At 40.5% G+C, this 25724-nt stretch overlaps 1 protein-coding gene across 2 annotated transcripts in view; it reads right to left on the bottom strand.

The window, feature by feature from the left end:
* Fyb1 (FYN binding protein 1) overlaps positions 1-25724 on the bottom strand; it is a 168720-nt gene that overhangs the window by 16794 nt on the left and 126202 nt on the right. Inside the window, exons 7-16 of one of the 2 annotated variants that reach the window (XM_004652587.3) lie at positions 24094-24214; positions 20380-20539; positions 19264-19408; positions 16383-16405; positions 14577-14640; positions 12323-12460; positions 10741-10766; positions 5452-5518; positions 1790-1889; positions 944-1106 (exon numbers count right to left, since the gene is read on the bottom strand). In XM_004652587.3, coding sequence (XP_004652644.2) covers positions 944-1106; positions 1790-1889; positions 5452-5518; positions 10741-10766; positions 12323-12460; positions 14577-14640; positions 16383-16405; positions 19264-19408; positions 20380-20539; positions 24094-24214 — 1007 coding nt within the window. The remainder of the gene's footprint in view (positions 1-943; positions 1107-1789; positions 1890-5451; positions 5519-10740; positions 10767-12322; positions 12461-14576; positions 14641-16382; positions 16406-19263; positions 19409-20379; positions 20540-24093; positions 24215-25724) is intronic. The other variant, XM_045132650.1, reaches the window with a different exon arrangement.

Raw genomic sequence — 25724 nt, 5'->3', positions numbered from 1 at the left:
CATGCACATTAACCATGTTGGCTATCCGATTGCAAACAGAAGACAATGTAATTTTGAATTACTCCTTCTTGCATTTTAAATAAGCTTCCCCCTCTCAAATTTGACAAAAATACTTCTATCTGTCTGCTTGTGTAGTTGACAAAGAGGACAAGAGGGCTGGAGGGATGGCTTAGCGGTTAAGATGCTTGCCTGCAAAGTCAAAGGACCCAGGTTCGATTCCCCAGGACCCCACATTAGCTGGATGCACAAGGTGGTGGCGCATGTGTCTGGAGTTCGTTTGCAGTGGCTGGAGGCCCTGGCGTGGTCATTCTCTCTGTCTTTCTTTCTGTGTGTCTCAAATAAATAAATAAATAATATCTATATTTTTAAAAAGGACAAGAAATGCATCTGTTTGCTTGGAACAGTTTGTTTCATTAAGTTCACCCAAAGAGTAGATGAAAGCAGGAGAATATCCAAGGCAGAAAACCTGCACACTGTGGATGTGAAATACCCTACATCCTTTCAACACTAGGCCAGAGCCAGAGCTGGGCCCACTGCGTTAGCGGTTCTCACTGACGTGTGCAAGCAAGTGAGCTAGTGGAGCAGTCACACTCGCAGACTTTGCCTGACTCCCAGAGCTCACAATGCAGCCAGCTGAGGGAAGGCTAGAGCACTGCAAGTGGAACACGCTCGCCTGGGTTTTCCGATGCTGGTGCTCCATGAGACGCGCTTAGCGCTGCCCTCGCAAGCCCGTGCACACACAGCAGGTGGGAATGAAAAGATAGTAAAATAAAACTCGTGGGCTTCAGCCCGGCACAGTCTCTAGTTTCTTAAATTTCTGAAAATGCACACACCACACAGTGAAATGAGGGTCGTGAAGAGCAGATGTTAGCAAGCACCGTTGGTCCCCGGGGTCAGCTTGGGACGAGGTTGGAAAGAGACACGCAGGAGAGGGGGCACTCACATTTTCCTTCCTCGCTCCTGCACAGCACTTTCGTATCATCCGTACTTTGGATAACTTCCAGTAATTCACCAGCTTTTATTTGTAGATCTCTTGCTCCCCACTTTTTAGAAGTTAAGGAGGGTGAAACTTTGGTTGAATAAAGAACCCTGATTTCACCATCATACTGCAAAAATAAATATATTTAAATTATTGTTGTGAATTACTATAGCAAATATATTTACTTACATATGATGTATTTATATTATTATAAATTATATAATTTATTATATAATTATAAATTATTATATATAACTATATCTATTGACAAATTTATTAACAAACTGATAGATAGTTCAATGGTTTCAAAAGATAATATAAGATTATTAAAGAAAAAATTAGAAAATTTGAGGGTAGATGTCACATAATTTCAGCAACTTAATATAACAAATGTTTATAGATTACATTTTTTTCAAGATTTAAAGGACATCTAATTTACATGACAATCATCATAGGTACATTAAGAATATAACACAGCTCACTTAAGTTGTTATAAGAATACATTTAAATTTAGCCAAGTGTGGTGGCGCACACCTTAAATCCCAGCACTCGGGAGGCAGAGGTAGGAGGATCACTATGAGTTCAAGACCACCCTGAGACTACATAGTAAATTCCAGGTCAGCCTGGGCTAGAGTGAGACCCTATTTCAAAAAAACTGAAAAAAAAAAAGATAATACATTTAAATGTAAAGGAAATTTTGAAAAAAAAAAAAGAAAGCAGTTATGATAACTACAATGCTGCTAGTTGCACTTTTTAAGAAGTTATTTTTTTCATTAGTGCTCTGACCTCTGAATAATATATGTGACATACTTTAAATTTTTTTCTGAAGTCCTTTTCTTCTTTTTCCTGCCTTTTTAGCTTCTTGGGGTCTTTCTCCTCTGATCTGGCCTTTCCAACATTGGTTCCTTGGCTAGGGTGACAAAACACACATGAAACAACACTTTGCTTCAAACATAAAAGGAAGAGATTATCAAAAACAATTCATTTACTATTGTTCAATGCTATTTTTAATTAGTTTGTCTAGAAATCAAGTATCAATCGGTATAATAATTGAGACCATTTCATAACAATGTCATAGAAAAGGCTCAAAAAAGAATAGATTTTTAAAAACTAATCTTTTCCAGGCATGGTGGTGGCACACGCCTTTAATCCCAGCACTCGGGAGGGAGAGGTAGGAGGATCGCCATGAGTTCGAGGCCACCCTGAGAATACAGAGTGAATTCCAGGTCAGCCTGGGATAGAGTGAGATCTTACCTTGAAAAAAAATCCAACAAACAAACAAATAAATGAACAAACAAAAAGCCTAATCTTTGTGGCTTGTGAAATTGATCTATATGGTAGTATTTTCACACAGACTTAAAATGAACACAGAGTCAGGGGATGCAACTCAGCGGGAGAGTGCTGCATAAGGCCCTGGGCTTGATCACTGGAGAGAAATAAGAAATGGAGAACAAACAAACAAATAAATAACTAAGGCAAGCCAGAGAGGGAAACAGGAAATAGTGGTTAATGAAAAAGTTTAGGTAAGATTAAGATCTGTAGATTTTACATAAAGGGGCTTCTTAAAGTCAATAGCTATTAGTCAAATTTTTATCAATCCTTTTATTAAATTGCTTATCTGGATGTGTATCTATGAGATTTGTTCACATATACATATATGTTTGAACAATTGATGAAATTATATATATCTATATCTCCCCCAAAAGCTAGGGACCAAGCACAGAAATTCTCTGTACCTCACCCACAGGAACAGGGTCGAGACTCCTAGCTGTCACAGGGTGACCATGCTTGAGATGATAGTCTTTCAGCCTGCCTCACCCAGGGTTTTTGGGAAGAAGTTTCTAAACTGGTCCCCTGCCCAGTTTCTATGTAGTCAAACTTAATTTATAAGACTTTAAATCAATTTTATTTTATTTTATTTTATTTTATTTTATTTTATTTTATTTTATTTTATTTTATTTTATTTTATTTTATTTTATTTTATTTTATTTTTTTGGTTTTTTGAGGTAGGGTCTCACTCTAGCCCAGGCTGACCTGGAATTCACTATGTAGTCTCAGGGTGGCCTCGAACTCACGGTGATCCTCCTACCTCTGCCTCCCAAGTGCTGAATTTTATTTTTTAGTTGGTAAACTAATTTTAAATTCTAATTTCATTAGTCTTAATGGAATCTTCAATAGACATACATATTTTAAAAGCTCCTCTGGTGACAATAATTTTGAGAGCCACTCAGGAGAGCTATAGAGGGACCACTGGGAAGGGCTGTGGATCCCTACTAAAAGGAATTAAAAAAACAAAGAAACAAACAAAACTGAAAAGAGCCAGGTGTGGTAGTGCACACCTTTAATCCCAACACTGGGGAGGCAGAGGTAGGAGGATCGCCATGAGTTCAAGGCCACCCTGAGACTATATAGTGAGTTTCAGGTCAGCCTGAGCTAGAGTGAGACCCTACCTCGAAAAACCAAGCCAAACAAACAACAACAACAAAAACCTGAAAAAAAAACTAAGATATTTGTAAATATTGAAATATTTAAAACCCTGATATTAATTTTTCATTTAAATAGCTAAGGAACATTGGGACTTACTTGAAATGTTTGATTCTAACTTTTTGAATTTTAGTATTTAGCCTGTTTCCTGTGAAAAGCATGAGGACTTTATCCTCTCTGAGCCACCTGTCTTACCGTGGTTTGGCATTGGAGTTATTGGCTGAAATTAGTCTTTTAGGCAAGCAGAGCTTACATGAATGCTGAAAATGCCCCCACAAGCTACCACTGAAAACAATTTATTTAAAACTAGAATACTATGTTGAAAAACATAAAATCCTTTTAAATTCTGAAAATAAGCAAATGGGCAAGAAAACAATTCATAGCAGATCAAGTTTAATCAGCTGGGGTTTATTTTGCTTTAAGAAAAGGCCCAGTGTGTATGTGACTCTATGTTCCTGGAGTGTTAGATAATGAATATTGGGGGCATTTCTTTTTTGGGGGTTATTTCTTTAGTAATATAAAACAGAAAAAGGCATGAAAGTGCCCAAGATAGGCATAATTCCCCAGTGGCAAGCATATTAAAAGTCGAATATGTTACTCAATGTTAGATTTTCCTTCACGAAGAATGAAAGGGAGAGAGCCTCTTTTCATCTGTCTTGTTTGTTTTGCCTGCAGAACTTGATCTTGCGTGGGTGACAGCATAGTTCTCCTGAGGCTCTTTGATCTGGATACTGTCTCTGGTTCAGTAAAGGTGGCTGACTGCTGGCCAGAGATAAATCCCTCCAGTTCTCTCATGCAACCTTACGCACAGCTCAGAAGGCCCTTTCTGTTACTTTACCCTTTAATCAAGCACACCATCTTCTTACTCACCTTTCTGTTTTCTTAAGTGTTTCAGGACCTTCTTGCTTTTGGACCCAGATCGTATCACATATTATTTGGCAAATGAGCAAGTATCCCACTATGTTATGTTCTATTTCCAAAGAATGTTCAGAAGTCTCTCCTGTTTTATGAGCTGTGCTTAATAATTTTTCATATGGTTTGAATCTAAAATTCAATTAAACCCCCAGATAAACTGAAGAAAGTTATTATTCGCTTATTTTATAAAAGAAATTTGAATTGAGTTTTGAGAATCTGATGCTTTTGTGAAAAAAAAGGCATATCGTAAAATCTTTTGAAGATTTTTTTCTTTTTGTTTTTTCAAGGTAGGGTTTTACTCTAGCCCAGGCTGACCTGGAATTCACTATGTAGTCTGTCTCAGGGTGGCCTCGAACTCATGGTGATCCTCCTACCTCTGCCTCCCTAGGGCCAGGATTAAAGGTGTGTGGCACCATGCCTGGCCTCTTAATATCTTTTGAAACAACACATTCTATGTTTTTTATTTTTGTTCATTTTTATTTATTTATTTGAGAGTAACAGGCAGAGAGAGAAAGAGGCAGACAGAGAGAAATAGAGAGAATGGGTGCACCAGGGCCTCCAGTCACTGCAAACGAACTCCAGACGCATGTGTCCCCTTGTGCATCTGGCTAATGTGGGTCCTAGGGAGCCTTGAACCGGGGTCTTTAGGCTTCACAGGCAAGTGCTTAACTGCTAAGCCGTCTTTCCAGCCCACATTCTATGTTTGTTTTTTTTTTCCATAATGATAGCATTTTGTGGAGGGTGGTGAACAAGAAGAATGAGGGATGAAATACAGAAGTATGTTCAAGATGAAAAGAGGTCTGGAGAAAAAGGTGAAAATAAAAAGAGGAGCCGAATCATTGAGATCATTGGGGGCCAGAATCTGAAACCCATGTGCCCAGTAAGTGAATGAATGAGTGAATGCAGCCATCAGTGAGTTGCTGCAGAGGTTAGTCAGGAGGCCCAGCTTGAGGAGGGAGGACTGAGCAAGCAGGATTGACCAGGGCAGACATACACCCCACCAGTCCATTCAGGTGAGGGCATTTGAGCAGACTCTTCTCAACCCTTCACGGTAGTGGAAACGCTTTAATGACCTTGTCTCTGCTGGTGGAACAGGGAAATCTGAAGCATCCACATCGTCATACACCTCTTCTCCCACATCTACCAAGACAGAAACAGCAAAGGGTGAGACACGGACAGCTAAAACTGGATCTGAACATGCAGTGATGCTTGTACCAAACACACACTGCTGCACAGACAATAAGAGATGGTCTCCTGGAGTCTGGATGCATTTCTCTTCCAAGAGTCGTCTCTCCTCAAAGGAGGGTACCTTCTTACCTCTGTGGACACGTGCGTTAAGTAAACAAACAACAAAAGAACCAGTGGGGTATGTGGTGGTTTGAATAGATGGCCCCCAATATATTCAGTTTTTTATTAGTTTGTATTTTGCATCTGCAGCCACCTGGCTGGAGGCAGTGTCACTGGGTGGATCTTAAGGTGTGGTGGTGGGTTTCAGATTTCAATCTAAAGATATGCAAAGTGTACCTAGCTGGAGTTCCTGAAGTGTGCTATGTGGCTTTTGGCTTTGGGCTTGTGCTTCTCTCTCTCTTTCTGCTTAGTCCTGTGAAGGCAGGCCAGCTTCTTCTGCCATTTATGGAACTTCCCCTGGATCTGTAAGCTTCAATAAACCCCTTCCTCCATAACTGTGTCTGGTCTGGAAGTCTATCTCAGTGAACCTGAAGCTGTCTGCTACAGGATGATTACAGCTATTATCATCTGGAAAATGGTGGTGGGGCCAGAAAGGAAACTGGATAGGGTTGTGTTTATCTGACCATGATGAATGGATGAATGACAGGACTTCCAAACAAGGGGTAAAGAAACCAACATTCCTTGTCACTGGCACTTAGGAAGTAGACACTGAAATGAAAGATTCTTATGGGATGTGGAGTACTATGATAATATATGTCATCCTATTTGTATATCTTGGTCTATGCTTATCTATCTATCTATCTATCTATCTATCTATCTATCTATCTTTCTATCTATCTATTGGGAATCGAAGCAAGGTCCTTAGGCTTTGTAGGCAAGTGCCTTAACCACTGAGCCATCTCTCCAGCCCACCTATTATCTCTTTACTATTCTATCATCCATCTTCCTTTTGTACTTACTCGTCTTTTTCTAATTGATTTTTACCTAACTGTGATGACTGTATCACCTTTGAAGAAAAATATTTCTTTTTAAAAATATATTTTATTTTTATATATTTATTTGAGAGAGACAGGGGCAGGGAGAGAGAGAGAGAATGGGCACGCCATGGCCTCCAGGCACTGCAAACAAATTTACATGGGTTCTGGGGAATCAAACCTGGGCCCTTAGGCTTTGCAGGTAAGCAACTTAACCATTAAGCCATCTCTCCAGCCCGAACATATTATTTCTACAAATAAGATACATCTGATACTAGCAGGTGATGAAATAGACACAGTATTGGTAGAAAAGTTGCCATGACCATCACTGGCTCAGTGGCCTTTCCAATCTGTAGCTCTTTTGCTTACTTCTAGGCTTTTCTTGGTGAACTCAGGAGGGACACTTTCTTCCCTGTGCCTGTTTACAGCAAATTAGCTGAAGAGATGGATTAAAGATGTTGCAAAATTAAAAAAAATTATGATAAAAGGTTGGATGTTGCCTAATATTAGAAAATACTTCATTTTATTTTTAAAAAAATTTTTTTGTTCATTTTTATTTATTTATTTGAGTGTGATACAGAGAGAAAGAGGCACACACACACACACACACACACACACAGAGAGAGAGAGAGAGAGAGAGAGAGAGAGAGAGAGAGAAAGAGAATGGGCGCCCAGTGGCTTCCAGCCACTGCTAACGAACTCCAGATGCATGCGCCCCCTTGTGCATCTGGGTAACGTGGGTCCTGGGGAATTGAGCCTCGAACTTGGGTCCTTAGGCTTCACAGGCAAGCACTTAACTGCTAAGCCATCTCTCCAGCCCTCATTTTATTTTTTTTAAAGAAAGAGATGGAGAAAGAAAGAGGCAGAGAGAGACAGAAAGAGAGAGAGAATGGGTGTTCCAGGGCCTTTTTCTGCTGTGAATGCACTCCTGATGCATGCGCCCCCTTGTGTGCATGTGCAGTATTGCATGCTTGCATCAGTATGTGTGGGACCTGGAAATTCGAACATATACATTCTGAGGCGTAGCAGGCAAGTGCCTTAACTGCTAAGCCATCTCTCTAGCCCTCATTTTCTTTCTTAAAAACTGTATTTAGCTGGGTATGCTGAGCATTTCTGTAATCCCAGCCCTTGGACAGCCAAGGTAGAGGTACTATTGCAAATTTGAGGCCAGCTGGAGCTACATAATGAATTTCTGTCTTAAAATATTCTTTATTTATATCTCTCTGTGTATTTAGGTTATGAATTTCATAGGTGTAAATTTGCTCAACTATATGAAAAATCTATGATAATGACTTTGAAAATACATCTTTGGTTTCTCAAAAGGTAAAAATTAGCATTCCAAATAAATACCTGCATTTAAAACACATGAAAGAGCAGCAAACCAACTCCCTTCACCCCTTTTATATTGAATTTATTATGCTTCTTCCATTTTATGACTACAAATTGTGAGGTTAATTTTTAACTACTTTTTGAATGTTATAGTTAGGATACAAATGTATTATCAGATATCAACTAGTTTGAGCTAATCTCTTTCATATTTTCAAACTGGTAATTGCAAAGAAAATTCAGATACCAGCTAAGAAATGATTTATTATGTTCTCTTGCTTTTTGATTTTCAGGGTAGGGTCTCCCTCTGGTCCAGGCTGACCTGGATTTCACTATGTAGTCTAAGGGTGGCCTTGAACTCACGGCAATGCTCCTACCTCTGCTTCCCGAGTATTGGGACTAAAAGTGTGTGCCACCACTCCGACTCCTTCCTCCCTTCCTTTCTTCCTCCCTTCTTCCTTCCCTTCCTTCCTTCCTTCTTTCCTTCTTTCCTCCCTTCCTTCCTTCCTTTCTTTTTTCCTTCCCTCCCTCCCTCCTTCCTTCCTTCCTTCATATATATTTGACAGAGAGAAAAAGGGAGAAAGAGGAGAGAGAGAGAGACAGAGAGAATAGGTGTGCCAGGGCTCCAGCCTCTGCAAACGAACTCCAGACACATGCACCCCCTTGTGCATCTGGCTAACATGGGTCCTGGAGAACTGATTCTAGGTCCTTTGGCTTTGCAGACAAACGCCTTAACTGCTAACCATCCCTACAGTCTTTTTTTTTTTTTTGAGACATGTCTCATGTACCCCAGGCTGGCCTTAAACCTGCAATGTACCCAAGGATGACAGACTTTGTATATATGTAGTGTATGTGTGTAATTTATGCATGTGTGTGTATATGTACTGTGTGTATATAATTTATGCATGTGTGTATATATGTGTAGTGTGTGTGTAACTTATGCAGGTGTGTGCATATGTGTAGTGTGTGTGTAACTTATGCAGGTGTGCGCATGTGTAGTGTGTGGGTAATTTATGCAGGTGTGTGTGTGTATGTATAGTGTGTGTGTAATTTATGCATGTGCATGTGTCTGTGTAGTGTGTATAATTTATGCATGTGCACACATATGTGTAGTGTGTGTGTAATTTATGCATGTGTGCGTGTATGTAATGTATGCATCTGTGTATGTAGTGTGTGTGTAACTTATGCATGTGTGTGCATATATGTAGTGTGTGTAATTTATTCACATGTGTGCATATACGTACTGTGTGTGTAATTTATGGACGTGTGTGCATATATGTAGTGTGTGTAAGTAGTGTGTATGTAATTTATGCACGTGCGCATATATGCATGTGTGTATATATGTAGTGTGTATGTGTAATTGATGCATGTGTGTGCATATATGTACTGTGTGTAATTTATGCATGTGTGTCTATATATGTAGTGTGTAATTTATGCATGCATGTGTATGTATATACCATGTATGTGGGAATGCATGTGCCACAGTGCATGTGTGGAATACAGAATACATCGAGATGGTCCTCTTGCTCACCTTTTCTGAGTCAGGGTCCCTGTTTTGCCCCCAGAAAGGCAAGACTAGTGGGTTCCAAGCCTTAAGATGTCCTGGCTTTGCCTCCCATTGTCACAGGTAGATTGGGTTCCTAGATGCATGTGCCACTTATGCCTAGTTTTATGGTCTTATGTAGTGGGTACCTGGCATGTTTGCAGAGCAAGTGCCTTTAACTATCGAGGCGTCTCCCTTCTGTCAACGTTGAATTTTTGATCCTCCTGCCTCCACTTCCTGGGATTTCAGGTATGTGCCACCATGACTGGGTTTGACAGTGCTGGGGCTTCGTGCATGCTATGCAAGTACTCTACCAACTGGAGCTTTAATCCCAGCCTGGCTTTCTTTTTTAAAATTATATTTATAAATTTAATTGCATAAATTTGATTTTTAAAATTTGTTTGAGAGAGAGAGCATGGGTGCAGCAGGGCCTTCAGCTGCTGCATGAACTCCTGGTGCACGCACCCTTGTGCGCATGTGTGACGCTGCGCACTTGCGTCACTGTGCATCTGCTATGTGGACCTGGAGGTTCAAACACAGCTTATTAGGCCTTGCAGGTAAGCATCTTAACCACTAAGCCATCTCTCCAGCCCTAAATGCACACATTTTTTGCAAGCTCTTCAATATTTTCAGGAGATAATATTTCATTTTGTTTAGAGAAAATAAAAACATCTTTGAGAGATCTTTCTCATCAGAGATTAAAAAATAATTGAAGTTTTACAAAAAAGAAACTTCTACTACCTTTTTTTTTCTCAAGTTAAGTTTAATTTATAGATTTTAAAAGCCAAAGAAAGAAGATATGGAAGGAACTATAATGCGCAATCTATGTATTATATTTTTAGACTTTTTTTTTCAAGGCAGGGTCTCACTCTAGCCCAGGCTGACCTGGAATTCACTATATAGTCCCAGGATAGCCTCAAACTCACAGTGATCCTCCTACCTCTGCCTCCCGAGTGCTAGGATTAAAGGTGTGTGCCACTATGCCTGGCTTATTTTTTAGACATTTTTGTGCAGAAGTCTTGAATGTATGGAATTGGGGTGGGGACATAACCAATGTTGGTGCCTGTAATTTTTTACTTCTCCCAAACTCACAACACAGCAGCTCCAGAAATAAACGTATGAAAACTATTAATCTATTATTTTTTCTTGTTCTACTATTTTATATTGAGAAGTTGGGACCACTCAAGGTGAAATTACTTGCCCAAGGTGCCACAATTTCTTATTTTCAGAGACAGGACAGAGGCAGCATGATGGTGACATCCAGTGTTTACCACTTACCCCATGTATAAGAAACAAAGACATAAAATATGCAATTAGTTTGTGTTACTTACCTGGTTGTTTCGAAGGGGAAGAAAAACTGAAAAGAAAATGGGAACACAGTTACAATCAGAGTAATCAGAAGCTGGAAATGAATTCTTTTACTTGACAGCAGTGTGAATAGACAATAGCCAGGGGTGAGACACAGTTCAGTCTGTGCACCATCATTCCATTCTCATTCTCCCTTCTCCAATAAGTCCTTTCTCTGTCTATATGGAATTTAGCAAGTCTAGGTTTTGAAAACCAACTTTGTCCCCAAAAACCAGGAGTAAAGACAGTAAGTTGGTTTGTTTTGCTCACAATTGTTGGACTAGGGTTTTCAGATTGGTTCTGAAGTTTGGCTATATTACCACACCAGAATAAATTAAATGAGCTCAATATTTTGGAGTCTTGTGCCATCCATAGCTCTGGCTGAAAGTTGTTGCTTTTTTCTAAATTGAATACTAAAAATACAGAGTCAAATTTAACAGAAGTCACAGAAATATGACCATATTTCCCCAATATGTCTATAGATACCTGCAAACGGGAGAATGGTGAATGACAGAGGAACACACTGGAACTCGAGAGCAAGTGCTTATTAATAGAAGTGATATGAAACCAAGATTAAGTGGCATTTAGTTGCAACAGAAGAAGACTTTTGCCTTTATTATGATCTGAACTGTGACTTCCACACATACAGACATACACAAACACACTTCTGAAAGACTAGAATGACTGGGTAGAGTGTGAGGGGACAACTAATGTAGATGATAACCCCAAGTCAGAATTGGGTTGTGTGGAAACAAGGCAGAAAGAAAGTCTCTTCGTTTAATTTCAGTAAAGATTGTATTTGAGTACATTGCTCAAGAGAAGATTTCTTGTTATGGTTTCTCAAAAGTTCAAGTGCACTGTCTATTGGATGCCTGCTGTTTTGGTGTCTTACAAAAAAGTATAAAGTTAATAATGCTGATTAATAGCTTACGCAGCCTTCAGTAAGTGTGGGGACTACATTAGGTGACATATGACAGAAAGCTTTCTGAGCCAGATAACGTGATTAAGATCCTGCAATTTGACATGTATAGAGTTTATAGTACTGGGCTACTTCAGGGATGACAAGAGAAAATATATGCTGTAGGTTTTATTTAGAAAAACGTGAGATACTGGAGATAATTCTATACAGAAAAGTATAATTGAGATAGAATTTAATGCACCACTATTGTGAGACAGTTTTAAAAAAACTTTCGATATTGCACTTAGAGAAAATGAATTGTAAATTGCACACTCTACATTAACAAATTACTAAGTGAAATACATGTACGTGTTTGAATGTGTGTGCATAAGCATGACAAGGGATGTTTGTGCACATGTGTATGTATATGTTTTTATGTAACTTTGTGGAGAAAGTAGAATGTATGTTTGAACAATATGATTTTGGAAAATTGGGGTCCTCTTATGTAATTAATGTATGAGTATAAAATGAGTGTAAGATAAGCCCAAGATGATTAATAGAGAGTAATATGAAGACATTTAAGCCTTTCAGGGCTCAGTGATTGGTTACGGAATATTAGTAATATTAGTGCAGTCACTGTGCACTGACAGTAGTCGGTGGACTCTTACGCTGAACCTTCATTACTGTCTGACTCAGAGACTTTAAGTTTCTCTCGCACACTTTTCTTTCTGTCATCTTTTCCCTTTAACTTCTTCAAGATGCCCCAGGACCACGTGTTACTCTTCTCTTCAACCTGTAGCGCAGATCTTTGGAGCATCAGGCATTGATCAGAAGGCAATAATCAGCAGAACATGAAGACATTGTGTGGACATTTTGATTTTAAATAATTATACTATGTTGATCAGCAAATAAACCATTGTAGTTAATAAGATGGTACCATTAAGCTTGTAAGTCATGGTGTCTGAATATTATTCTCACTAGGTTGGTCACTTTTTAAATTAGTCCATGAAATTTCTCTTGGTTCTTAAAATATGAAGCTAAATCAGTTAGAATTAAGTTTAAATTAAGTTGGTTAAAACCAATATTTTAAAATTATCAAGGCAAGCCAGGCATAGTGGCACATGCCTTTAATCCCAGCAGTTGGGAGGCAGAGGTAGGAGAATCACATGAGTTCGAGGCCACCCTGAGACTACAGAGTGAGAACCTGCCTTGAAAAACCAAAAGAAAAAAAAATTATTAAGGCAAATAATTACTAGATCTTAAAAATTTAGGGCTGGATAGATAGCAGTTAAGCGCTTGCCCGCTTGCCTGTGAAGCCTAAGGAACCTGGTTCAAGGCTCAATTCCCCAGGACCTATGTAAGCCAGATGCACAACGGGGGTGCACACGTCTGGAATTAGTTTGCAGTGGCTGGAAGCCCTGGTGCGCCCATTTTCTCCCTCCCTCTCTCTCTCTCTCTCTCTCTCTCTCTCTCTCTCCCTCTTTCTCTGTTGCTTTCAAACAAATAAATAAACATAAACAAAAATTTTAAGATGGTATTTTAAAATGAAAAAATTATAAATATGAAGATTATTTTATAAATTTTATTACAAATATATTGATTGTTAAGATAAATGATTAAAATCTTCAGGCTGGAGAGATGGCTTAGTGGTTAAGGTGCTTGCCTGTAAAGCCAAAGGACCCATGTTTGACTCTCCAGATGCCACGCACCAGATGCACAAAGGTGAGGCAAGCGCAAGATAGTGCATGACCACTAGGTGGTGCAAGTGTCTGTATTTCGATTTTAGTGGCTGAGGCCCTACTGTCTTGCTCTCTTTAAAAAAAAAAAAATTAAAACCTTCAATATTGCCTCTGTCAGAATTCCCAGGTACCAAATGATCTCAGTTTACTTGGGTAACTGAATTACATTACGTTTGTGTTTGGTTCTTTGCGGTCGAGGCTGATCTTGAATTCACAGCGAGCCTCCTGCTTCATCCTGCCCACACTAAGACCATAGGTGTGAGCCACCACACATGGCATTGTTTTAAAAGTAAATTACTGGGCCTGGAGAGATGGCTTAGCAGTTAAGGTGTCTGCCTGCAAAGCCAAAGGATCCCGGTTCAATTCTCCAGGGTCCACATAAGGCAGATGCACAAGGTGGCACATGCATCTGGAGTTCGTTTGCAGTGGCTGGAGGCCCTGGTGCACTTATTCTCTCTTTCCCTCTGTGCCTCTTTCTCTCTCTCAAATAAATAAATGAAATATTTAAAAAGTAAATTATTAATAAATAAATAGTTGGAAAATATTTGAAAATAAAGCTACATTTGTAATTTACTTTTTCATTTCTTTTACCTTAGCTGTGTTTCTTCTAATCTACCATATCATTTGATTAAAATTATTCTTCTTAATTTACCATTGTATTTTTTCACAGCAATCCTCCTAACTTTATTTATTTATTTATTTGAGAGACAGAAAGAGGAAGAGAGAGGGAGAGAGAGAATGGGCACACCAGGGCCTCCAGCCACTGCAAACGAACTCCAGACGCATGCGCCCCCTTGTGCATCTGGCTAATGTGGGCCCTGGAGAATTGAACCAAGGTCCTTTGGCTTTGCAGGCAAATGCCTTAACCACTAAGCAATCTCTCCAGCCCTACCATTGCTTTTTATTAAGCATCATTTTTTTTTATTTTTCAAGGTAGGGTCTCACTCTAGCACAGGCTGACCTGGAATTCACCACATAGTCTCAGGCTGGATTTGAACTCGCAGCAATCCAACCTCTGCTTCCTGAGTCCTGTGATTAAAGGTGTGCGCCATCACACCCAGCTCAAAATCATTTTAGAAGTGTAATAAGAACAATGTTTTCTACTTCTTATCTTCTCTGGAAATGAAAATTAAATTTTCCCGTATGTGGCATTTGCCAGAGGCAAGTCACTGGTTGTTCTTACCCATTGTCAGCCTCTCCCTCTTCTATTCCATCATAGATGTCTTCATCAGGTGGCGGGAACATCCCTTCATTTGGACCAGGGAGGAAGTCTGTTAGTTTTGTAACTTGGTCACATAGAGTCACTCAAATTTTGATAATAAATTTTCTTTATTTGACTGTAGAAAGCATGCCTCTTTCATATTAACCACTTAAATAAAATCTTATAAAAGTTCCACACTCACATGGATGGTTCATAAGTAAATTGCTTCACTGATCATTTTGAATAACTTTTAGGGCCAAAAATATGAAAAAAAATTATTTCTTATACTGTGTCCTTCAGGAACTTTGCTATATAACAAGTATTTATTTAACAAATGTTTATCAACTACCTTCTATGTGCAGGAAAATAATTTTTAAATTTAATCCATAAATTTGAGTACTGTAAGATACTAGTTCACACCTTTTTTAAAAATAGCTTTATTTTTTTGTTTTGTTTTGTTATTTGATTTTTCAAGGTAGGGTCTCACTATATCCCAGACTGACCTGGAATTCACTAAGTAGTCTCAGGCTGGCCTTGAACTCACAGTGATCCTCCTATCTCTGCTTCCCGAGTGCTGGGATTAAAGTGTGTGCCACCATGCCTGGCACCTCCTTTGTTTTGTTGCTGGGAAATCTAGGGCTTTTTAGGAGGCACAGTTAAGGTAGCAGATAATTTGTTACCTAGGTGGAACTTTTCTAAAGTGAAGGACAATGTTTATTGCTGACTATGCTCCGACAGTCTGCATAAGCCAAGACTGCCCTGGGAACACTGGAAGTGGAGTTAAGTCATATTCATATCAACCTTGGAAGAAAGAAGTGGTTGATCATTTGGTTACAGGGCTAGAATCTAGGTCAATGCCAATGTTCTTTTTCTACATTAAGATCCCTCTCATTCTCTCATTTCTGGATAATAATTTTTTTTTTGCTGTTTCTTAGAGATAGATAGAGAGAGAGTCAGAGAGAGAGAGAGAGAACTGGCATGCCAAGGCCTCAGCTACTGCAGTCGAACTCTAGATGCTTGTACAGCTAGTGGGCATATGTGACCTTGTGCTTGCCTCACCTTTATGCATCTGGCTTCTGTGGGATCTGGACACTCAAACATGGGTCCTTAGGCTTTGTAGGCAAGTGCCTTAACCACTAGCCATCTCTCCAGCCACTGGATAACGGATTTTAAATATTTATTTATTTATTTACTTATGTGTGTGTTTATGCATGTATGGGCACACACATGTCACAACATGTGTGGAGGTCAGAAAGGAGTTGTCTGTGTTTCCACCTTCTTTGTGACAGGGTCTCTTGACACTGCAACGAGTCTAGCCCATAAGTGTCTTTACATGGGCACTGGTGAATTCAACCTAGGCTGACAGACTTTTCAAGCAAGTGCCTTTTAACTATTGAGCCACCTTCCAGTCCCTGGATCCTAGATCTTATATAGATATATAAGGTCATATATGCATATATGACATGAAAGTAGAATGAAACTTCCTAGGGAAATAAGAGGGGGACAATGGGAGGGACAGGGGAGAGAAAGCAGAGGGTAGAGGGGTAAGACAGTTATGTTCCATGTATACCAAATACTTGTATGAAAATGTCCCTTTGAAACCCAGTACCATGTACAGTGAATATATCCCAGTAACAATTACTGTTACTACCTTAGCTTACAAATATATACAAATATAAAAAGAATACTATATTATTGGCAAACTTTAGTTTTTGTTCTTAATATTCTAAAGCATATTCAATATCTGCAGAGCAATTTGTCACCACTAATAGAAAGTGTGTGACTTACCTCCAGTTCCACTCTGGTTGTGGCTAGAAACAAGACAGAAATGATGAATTAATGCATGGATTATTTCATTTTTAGGAAGAGAAGAACAAATATTGACCTTGAGCATATTGAATATTCTAGATAAAAGTTATCAGGATGTGATGATATGAAGAAGAAGAAAACTGTTCCTTCTCATAACAGATGTAAAATAAGACAACACAGTAAAACCAGTAAACAACCACCCAACAGGAGAAAGTGAATGATAGAGCTGTTTATGATTTTCAAGGCACTATTACTTGCTTTTATTATTATCCTGTGAGACATTTTAAGCAATTTTGTATTATTATATAATTTACTAGATGAACTATTACAAAAGCCCCAAGAGTATTATTCTAGGAGCCATATAGACCAATTACCATCACATTAAATTCAGCTCTCAAAACCATGGGATCTTACTCTTAGCCAATAGCATTTTTCCCCCCCTTGGTTTCTCGAGGTAGGGTCTCACTTTAGCCCAGGCTAACCTGGAATTCAGTATGTAGTATCAGGATGGCGCCGAACTCATGGTGATCCTCCTACCTCTGCCTCCTGAGTGCTGAGATTAAAGACATGTGCCACCACACCCAACAGCATTACACATTTTTATAGTTTGTTTTAAAAACAACTGAGGGCTGGAAAGATGGCTTAGCAGTTAAGGTGCTTGCCTGCAAAGCCAAACGACTCAAGTTTGATTCCCCAGGACCCACATAAAGCCAGATGTCCAAGGAAGCACATGTGTCTGAAGTTCGTTTGCAGTGGATAGAGGCCCTGGCACACCTATTCTCTATCCCTTGCCCTGACTCTCTCTCAAATAAATAAATAAAATACTTAAAAATATATTTAAAAGCAATCATCTATCTCTCTCAAATAAAATAGTAAAAATATTATAAAAATGACAATAAGACATTGATCTGATGCAGAGCTTTGGCTAATTTAGAAATTAAACCTATTACGACCAGTAGAACTTTATAGAAAGGAATACTTTGAATATCGTAATATGCAAACAAATTGATTTGTGAAGAAGTTACCTCATACTCTCTACTTGCTAATGAACCATTTTCACATTGATTTCCTCTGCCACCTGCCTCCTGAGCATGAAGCTGGCACCAGAAATTAGTTGCACCTTAGTAAATATGTTCCTCTTGCAGATGAGGTTGTCATAAAGAAAAAGCTTAGTTTTGTTTATGGAGTGAGCTTGCTTCAATGTCCTATTTGGGATGTGAAACATTTGCTGCAGGAAGATGTGGTGGTGGGAGAAAAAGGAGGGGGTAGGGAGAGAGAGGAGGAAAAAGAGAATGCTCGTTACATTTGCAATTGTCTTCTCAACATTTCAACACACACACACACACACACAGACACACAGACACACAGACACACACAGAGAGAGAGAGAGAGAGAGAGAGAGAGAGAGAGAGAGAGAGAGAGAGAGAGAGGGAGAGAGAAAGGGAGAGGGAGACAGGGAGGGAGGGAGGGAGGGAGGGGGAGGCAGAGCCATTGCCTCTGCCATCTTCTTCAGAGGCCCAAAGCAATGGGGACGTTTGATTTGGGACTGGACCTTTTCTCTTTGTAAGGCAAATGTGTCGAGCGTTTTGTTGTAGTAGTGTGCAGATAATACAGAAGTGAGTGGGAAGAGATGGCCAGCCTCCTTTGTTTCCTCCTCCAGATATGATATGGAGTTCTGTTCCTCTTTCTCAGGAAGTGTTCCCATAATAGAAGGAAAGCCACCCTAGTCTAGTGAAGCAACCGGACATTGTAGAAAACTGAGTTTTTACTTTTAAAGGTTAAAGTGGTGTTGTACTGAAAATATTCTTCCAGATTTACTTTCCAGTAATGACAGGAAATTTATTAGACTCAGAGATTACAAGGCAAGAAAGAACTAAACTTTATATCCTACGCTTCATATTAAAAAATACTTTAGGGCTGGAGAGATGGCTTAGCGGTTAAGCGCTTGCCTGTGAAGCCTAAGGACCCCGGTTCGAGGCTCGGTTCCCCAGGTCCCATGTTAGCCAGATGCACAAGGGGGTGCACGCATCTGGAGTTCGTTTGCAGAGGCTGGAGGCCCTGGCGCGCCCATTCTCTCTCTCCCTCTATCTGTCTTTCTCTCTGTGTCTGTCGCTCTCAAATACATAAATAAATAAATAAAAATTTTAAAAAATACTTTATTTATTAATTTATTTGAGAGACAGAGAGAGAGAAAGGGGAGGGAGACAGAGAATGGGTGCACCAGGGCTTTCAGCCACTGCCAATGAACTCCAGACACATGCACAACTGACTTATGTAGGTACTGGGGAATAGAACCTGGGTCCTTAGGCTTCACAGGCAAACACCTTAACCACAAGCCATCTCTCCAGCTCCTGAGTTTCATATTTTATCAAATGACCTTTACTTTGGGCATATCCCTAAGATTAAATCATAATGAATAGTATGCAACAGTGCTTTTTTTTTTTATGAGAGAGAGGGAGAATTGGTGTGCCAGAGCCTCCAGCCACTGCAATCTAACTCCAGATGCATATACCTCTTGTCTGCATGTGTGACTTTGTGCACTTGTATCACGTGTGATTTGGAGAGTTGAACATGGGTCCTTAGACTTAGTGGGCAAGTACCTTAACTGCTAAGCCATCTGTCCAGCACTCAACAGTGTCTTTGTAGTGAAAACACATTTAACATAATTATATGACCCAGTAACTTTCAATTCGTATTTGGTATATATGACAAACAAGTAAAGACTATGGAGTTTCACCTGTGCTTTATTGAAAGTGGTGATTTAGTTTCGTGTTGAGACTATTAAGTGAGCAGGGAAGGTAAAATGGTTGAATCTTGAAATCCATAATGGATCTGTCCACTTTGTCTATGTGCCACATACCTGGGAGGGGCATCCTGTTCGGCCACATCATCGTACACTTCTTGGTCATCTTCAACAAGTCTTGATGGCACAGCATTGAGAGAGTTCTTTTTCAATTTCAAAGAATCGTAGTCAATCTCAACTGCAGTTGTTTTAATATAACCATCTGTCAAAAAGAGGAGTCCATGCAACTGGAGCTGAAACACTTTCAAGTTGTAAATAAAATATCAACTGCACATTTTCTCTTCAAAATTTCCTTTTAGGGCTGAGGTTCAAGCTCAGTGATAGAAACACTTACCTTGTATGCCCAAGGCTCTGGGTTTGATGTTCAACACCCCCCCCCCCGCCCACACACACACTTACTAAACATTTAACGAAATTTCCGGGCTGGAGAGATGGCTTAGCGGTTAAGGCACTTGCCTGCAAAGACTAAGGATCCATGTTTAATTCTCCAGATCCCATATAAGCCAGACACACAGAGGTGAGGCAAGTGCTAGGTTGCACATGCCCACTACATGGTGCAAGCATCTGACATTCGACTGCAGTGGCTGAAGGCCTGGTGCACTAATTTTCTCTCTCTCTCAAAACATTTTAAAAAGGAAATTTTCCCTCAATTTATTTACTTGTAATTCTAATTGTGTACCCTGTCAAAGACTTGCTCTGTTGTACTTCAATGTAACCCAAAGTCTATTTTATTTTATTTATTTATTTATTTTTTGTTTTTTTGAGGTAGGGTGTCACTCTAGTCCAGGCTGACCTGGAACTCAGTATGTAGTCTCATGGTGGCCTCGAACTCACAGTGATCCACCTACCTCTGCCTCCCAAGTGCTGGGATTAAATGTGTGCACCACCACGCCCAGCCCTAAAGTCTATTTTAAAGATTACAAATTGATTCACATGAGCCCCTCCCCTTCACTTTAACATAAAGGGAGAGCCTGATGACCTTTGATCCTCTAGAATATTTTTCTCCACAAAACACAACATGGATGAGGTGAAGGCAGAGCTACACTGCCTTTCTGTCTGTCCACCCCCAATACCTCCCTCCTAATTTGAAGGGTATTGTTCTGGAACAATCTGAGTGTTTACTATTGGCCTCAGAAGAAAAGCCATTGTAGTCTCAGGGAAAAGGGCACTCACAGGAGCCCCTGGACGTCCTGCCCAGCCATTTCCCCTCTGGGTTGTCTGTGAGGCGGATTATCTCAATCTCTTCTCCTTGCTTGAAGCTCAGCTCATTCTTCCCTCCTTTGACATCACAGCAGGCTTTTGCATGGTGGATGACTTGAACAGGGCCTGTTAGCTACCATGAGAGGGGAAAACAACAGAGAAAACCTTTAAGGAATTTTATTTTGAAAGATAAGGCTCAAACTTGCTTCCCTGCTTATATCCAATGTTTGTAACCTTTAATATCACAGTTAGTGAATGTTTCTTTAAGAAGGTTTAGGAAAAAAAAAATCACAGAGGCCAAATAGAACCAGCAAAGAGCTGATGAATGTATGCTTGGGGCCCATGAGAGTGGCAGGGAGCTATTGGCTCCAAGGACTCTGGCAAAGGCCTACAGAGAGAGCCCCTAATAGCCAGGACCATCCATGCTGAATATCACTTTGTTAAACACACCCAGATAGAATACATGACTATCAATATTTGTATTTTTTAAGTGAAAATATGCAATCTATATAGTATATGTTTCAAGTAAAAGTATGCAGTCTAGGGGCTAGCGAGTTGGCTCAGTGGTTAAAAGCACTTGCTTGCAAAGCCTAATGACCTGGGTTTGAGTCCCCAGACCTCACATAAAGCCAGATACACAAAATGGTGCTGTGTATGGAATTTGTTTGCAGTGGCAAGGGCCCTAGTGCTCTTATACTCACTGTTTTTGGCTGTTTGCCTCTGTCTCTCTCTGTCTCAAAAAATAAAAATATTAAGCCAGGTCTGGTAGTGCACACCTTTAATCCCAGGTTGGACTTTAATCCAGGTTTGATTCCCCAGGACCCACATAAGCCAGATGCACAGGTGGCACTTGCATCTGTATTCATTTGCAGTGGCTGTAGGCCCTAGTGTGTCTCATCCTCTCTCTCCCTCTCTCTCTGTCTTTCTCTGCTTGCAACTAATAAGTAAATAACTTTTTTTTTCAAGGTAGGGTCACACTGTAGCCTAGACTGACCTGGAATTCACTATGTTGTCTCAAGGTGGCCTCATGGCGTTCCTCCTACCTCTGCCTCCTGAGTGCTGGGATTAAAGGCGTGCTCCACCACGCCTAGCTTAAATAAATTTTTTTTTTTTTTTTTAGTTTTTTGAAGTAGGGTCTCTGGCCCAGTCTGACCTGGAATTCACTATGGAGTCTCAGGGTGGCCTTGAACTCATGGTGATCCTCCTACCTCTGCCTCCCGAGTGCTGGGATTAAAGACGTGAGCCACAACGCCCCTTCACTCAGCTCCTGGCTAGAGTGAGACCCTACCTCAAACAAACAAACAAACAAACAAGAATAAGAATGTGGATTACAGATCTTGCTACTTCCGGCCAAGATGGCGACCACCTGGCTGCGCTGCAAATACCGGGGAAAGAAAGATAAATGCAGATCCTAAGGAGAGAGCTGCCCCATCATACCTCAAAAGGGGCCCAACTGAAACTAAGGAAAATTGGCAAAATAAGCAAGGGTGCTGTTTTCCTGATGAACCGGATACCAGCACAAAGGAGAAGGAGACCAACACAGAGAAAAATCAACTCCTACCAAATCAGAGAGCCAGAGCCTCAGAGGCCCCCAACACCTCAGCACTAAAGCAGACCACAAATGAACCCAACATGGCTCAGGGAAATTTTGCAGAAGAGGGGGTGGAAAGAATGTCAGAGTCACATGTTGGGTCATGATATGCAGAGACATTTATCGTACCAATAACTGTGGGCTAACTCCATAGTGCATGACCCATTTACATCAACAAGGAGGGGTCATTGGGAGTTGGTAGGTCATGGATGAGCCTAAACAATGGTACCAAACTGCCTATATTTGCTGAAAAGGAAACTAATAAATTAAATTTAAAAAAAATGAGGATTACAGAAAAAGTAATAGTGCAAGAACATGTGACTCATGTGCAGCTAAAATTCAATCCACATCTGTCCAACTGACTCCAGGCTGGATGTTTTTCTTACATCATGCTGTGTCCCATTGCTTTAACACAATAAATCTACTGGGAAGTTGCATATAAGTCACATTTTTATAACTCAAACCATATATTAAATTCTCTAGAGGGATAAATATCTAAAGGAAACATGAGGCAAATTCTTTTCAATGTGAATAATTTTGTAATTCAGATCATCACTCCAAATATATTTGAGATGCCAGACCCAGGCCAGAGGGGTTATGTCATCAAAGATGATGTCGCTGCGACTTCAGGCTGTGCAGCAGTGATAGAGCTTGAACAGTTACTGGAGAGATGACAGATCAGAACTCGAGGAAGACAAAGATTAATGAGAAACAGGCTGAAGAAATATCAGCGTGCACCCAGCCTTAAAACAAAGGCAAAAATGTAGGTGTTGCACAATACCAGGGCCTATCAGTGTTCTTCCATGGACGGCGGTCGAGGGCAAAAAAGAAAAAGCGACACCAACACAGAAGTGGGGCTAGTTGGAAAGAAGGCAGGGCGGCGAGCGAGGACAAGAGAAGGCACAGGGAGGGGATTATGATCCACATGGATTAAATATGTGTATGACAATTGTCAATAGAGGCTGGGCGTGGTGGTGCACACCTGTAATCCCAGCACTCGGGGAGGCAGAGGTAGGAGGATCACCATGAGTTCGAGGCCACCCTGAGACTACATAGTGAATTCCAGGTCATCCTGGGCCAGAGTGAGATCCTACCTCGAAAAACCAAAACAACAACAACAACAATAAGCAAAAGGTGCAGACACCAGTATCTATAACAGCTCAAAGAAAGGTTGCTCTGAGATAGGCCTGGTTCATTCAGGAGGCCCGTATCCTTTGTACATGTCGTGCCACTGGGATGTTTATGTGTGGTCCTAAATTCATGGCAGAAATAGGCTAACAGGAAATGCATAACAGGGAAACAAGTTGAGCTTTAGTAATGGAGTATTTATTTCCTTGATCCACACCAGATTCCTGATTACTCACTAATTATAAGCTCCTTAATTATGTGTTATTTGGGTTTTAACATTTTATTAAAATTTTTTTTTGTTTTTATTTATTTCTTTGAGAGCGACAGAGAGAGAGAGAGAGAGAGAGAGAGAGAGAGAGAGAGAGAGAGAGAGAAAGAGAGAGAGAGCGCGAGCGCCAGGGCCTCTAGCCACTGCAAACCAACTCCAGACGCGTGCGCTCCCTTGTGCATCTGGCTAACGTGGGTCCTGGGGAACCGAGCCTCAAGCCGGGGTCCTTAGGCTTCACAGGCAAGCACTTAACCCCTAAGCCATCTCTCCAGCCCCATTTTATTTTGAGGGCAGGGATATGATAGTGTATTTGGACAAAAAAAAATGTTTCATAACAATGGTTAAGGGCTGCAGAGATGCCTTAGGGGCTAAGGTGCTTGTCTCCAAAGCCAAAGGACCCATGAAGCCAGGTGCACAAGGTGGCACATGCATCTGGAGTTCAGTTTGCTGTGACTGGAGGCACAAGGTGGCACATGCATCTGGAGTTCAGTTTGCTGTGACTGGAGGCACAAGGTGGCACATACATCTGAAGTTCAGTTTGCTGTGACTGGAGGCCTTGGTGTACCCATTTTCTCTCTCTCTCTACCTGTCTCTCTCTCTCAGATATATAAATAAACAAACAAACAAAGAAACAATGGTTAAGTAACTCCAGATATGTAAACTTTTGTGTGAAATTGCAAAACATAAAGCAAGCCCTTACTTTAAATTTCTTCCTTAATTCTTGTTCCTTCTTTTCTTTCTCTTTCTGTTCTTTTCTCTCCAGCTCCAATCTCTTCTTCTCCTCCTTTTCCCATTTCTTATCTCGTTCTTTAGATGATTCTCTGTGAATACAAATTACTAGGTTGTTTCCACCTCTTCAGGGGTTGGTCGCTTTGGGCTCACTACCAGGGAGGTTTTACCAAGCACACAAGAAGGTCTCTGAGTAAGTAGATCAAGGTAAAATCCAAGGGGTGTGAAAATCCTAGATGTGCGAGATTTTTTTTAAGTCCAGTAGTAGGCGTGCACTGAGGATAGCTTCCAGGACATCTCTAGGTGCTTCCTGTACAGCTTGTGCCAGCAAGTGGAAGACACTGCTCAGAGTCCCTGTCCTTGCTCACACTGGCAAGATCGTGGGTTTTAGTCACTTCTCTCTTACCTGGACATGCATGAGCATGTGTTCATGGGCACTCACAGAAACTTTGGCATGGAAACTTTAGTTGAAAGTGATTGAGGATTGGAGAAATGGCTTAGCAGTTAAGGCACTTGCCTACGAAGGCTAAGGACCCAGGTTCCATTCCCCAGAACCCATGTAAGCCAGATGCACAGGGTGGTGCATGCCACTGGAGTTTGTTTGCAGTGGCTGGTGGCCTTGGTGTGCCTATTCTCTCTCTCTCTCTCTCTCAAATAAATAAATAAATAATATTAAAATTCCTTTCTTAAAAAAAAAAAGAAAGCGATTGTATAAGAACTAGGTAGAAAAGATTAGGACATCTGAACTCAGCATTTTATAAAATGTACTCCTGGGCTGGAGAGATGGCTTAGCGGTTAAGCGCTTGCCTGTGAAGCCTAAGGACCCCGGTTCGAGGTTCGATTCCCCAGGTCCCACGTTAGCCAGATGCACAAGGGGGCGCACGTGTCTGGAGTTTGTTTGCAGTGGCTGGAAGCCCTGGTGCGCCCATTCTCTCCCTCTCCCTCTATCTGTCTTTCTGTCTGTGTCTGTCGCTCTCAAATAAATAAATAAAAAATGAACAAAAAATATTTAAAATGTACTCCTATTTTCATCTAATTTTAAAGAAATTTCTTGGGTTGGAGAGATAGTTTAGCTCTTAAGGCACATACTTGTGAAGCCTAAGGACCCAGTTTTGATTCCCCAGAGCCCATGTAAGCCAGATGTACATGGTGGCACATGCCTCTGGAATTCATTTGCAGTAGCTAGAAAACTTGGCATGTTCCCCCCCTTCTCTCTCCCTCTTTCTGACTCTTTTTCTCAAATAAATTAATAAAAATACAAAAGTAAGCTGGGCATGGTGGCACACACCTTTAATCCCAGCACTTGGGAGGAAGAGGTAGTAGGATCACCATGAGTTCTAGGCCACCTGAGATTACATAGTAAATTTGAGGTCAGCCTGAGCTAGAGTGAAACCCTACCTCAAAAATAAAATAAAAATAAATAAATATTTAAAGAAATGTCTTAGTCTACGTAGAAAGTTATTGCGGTGCCATTTCTACCATGTTTCCAGCAGACCGGAACTTTGGCATCTGGGTGCTATATTAAACTGTAACCATAGCATTCTAGAAGAAGATAAGGCAACACACTAAGAGTGAGAACTGTGGCAGCCTGCGTCTGGCCCC

This window comes from Jaculus jaculus, chromosome 13 (assembly GCF_020740685.1).
Source record: "Jaculus jaculus isolate mJacJac1 chromosome 13, mJacJac1.mat.Y.cur, whole genome shotgun sequence".
NCBI classification, from domain to species: Eukaryota; Metazoa; Chordata; class Mammalia; order Rodentia; family Dipodidae; genus Jaculus; species Jaculus jaculus.
This window is presented reverse-complemented; position numbering and strand designations above follow the sequence as displayed.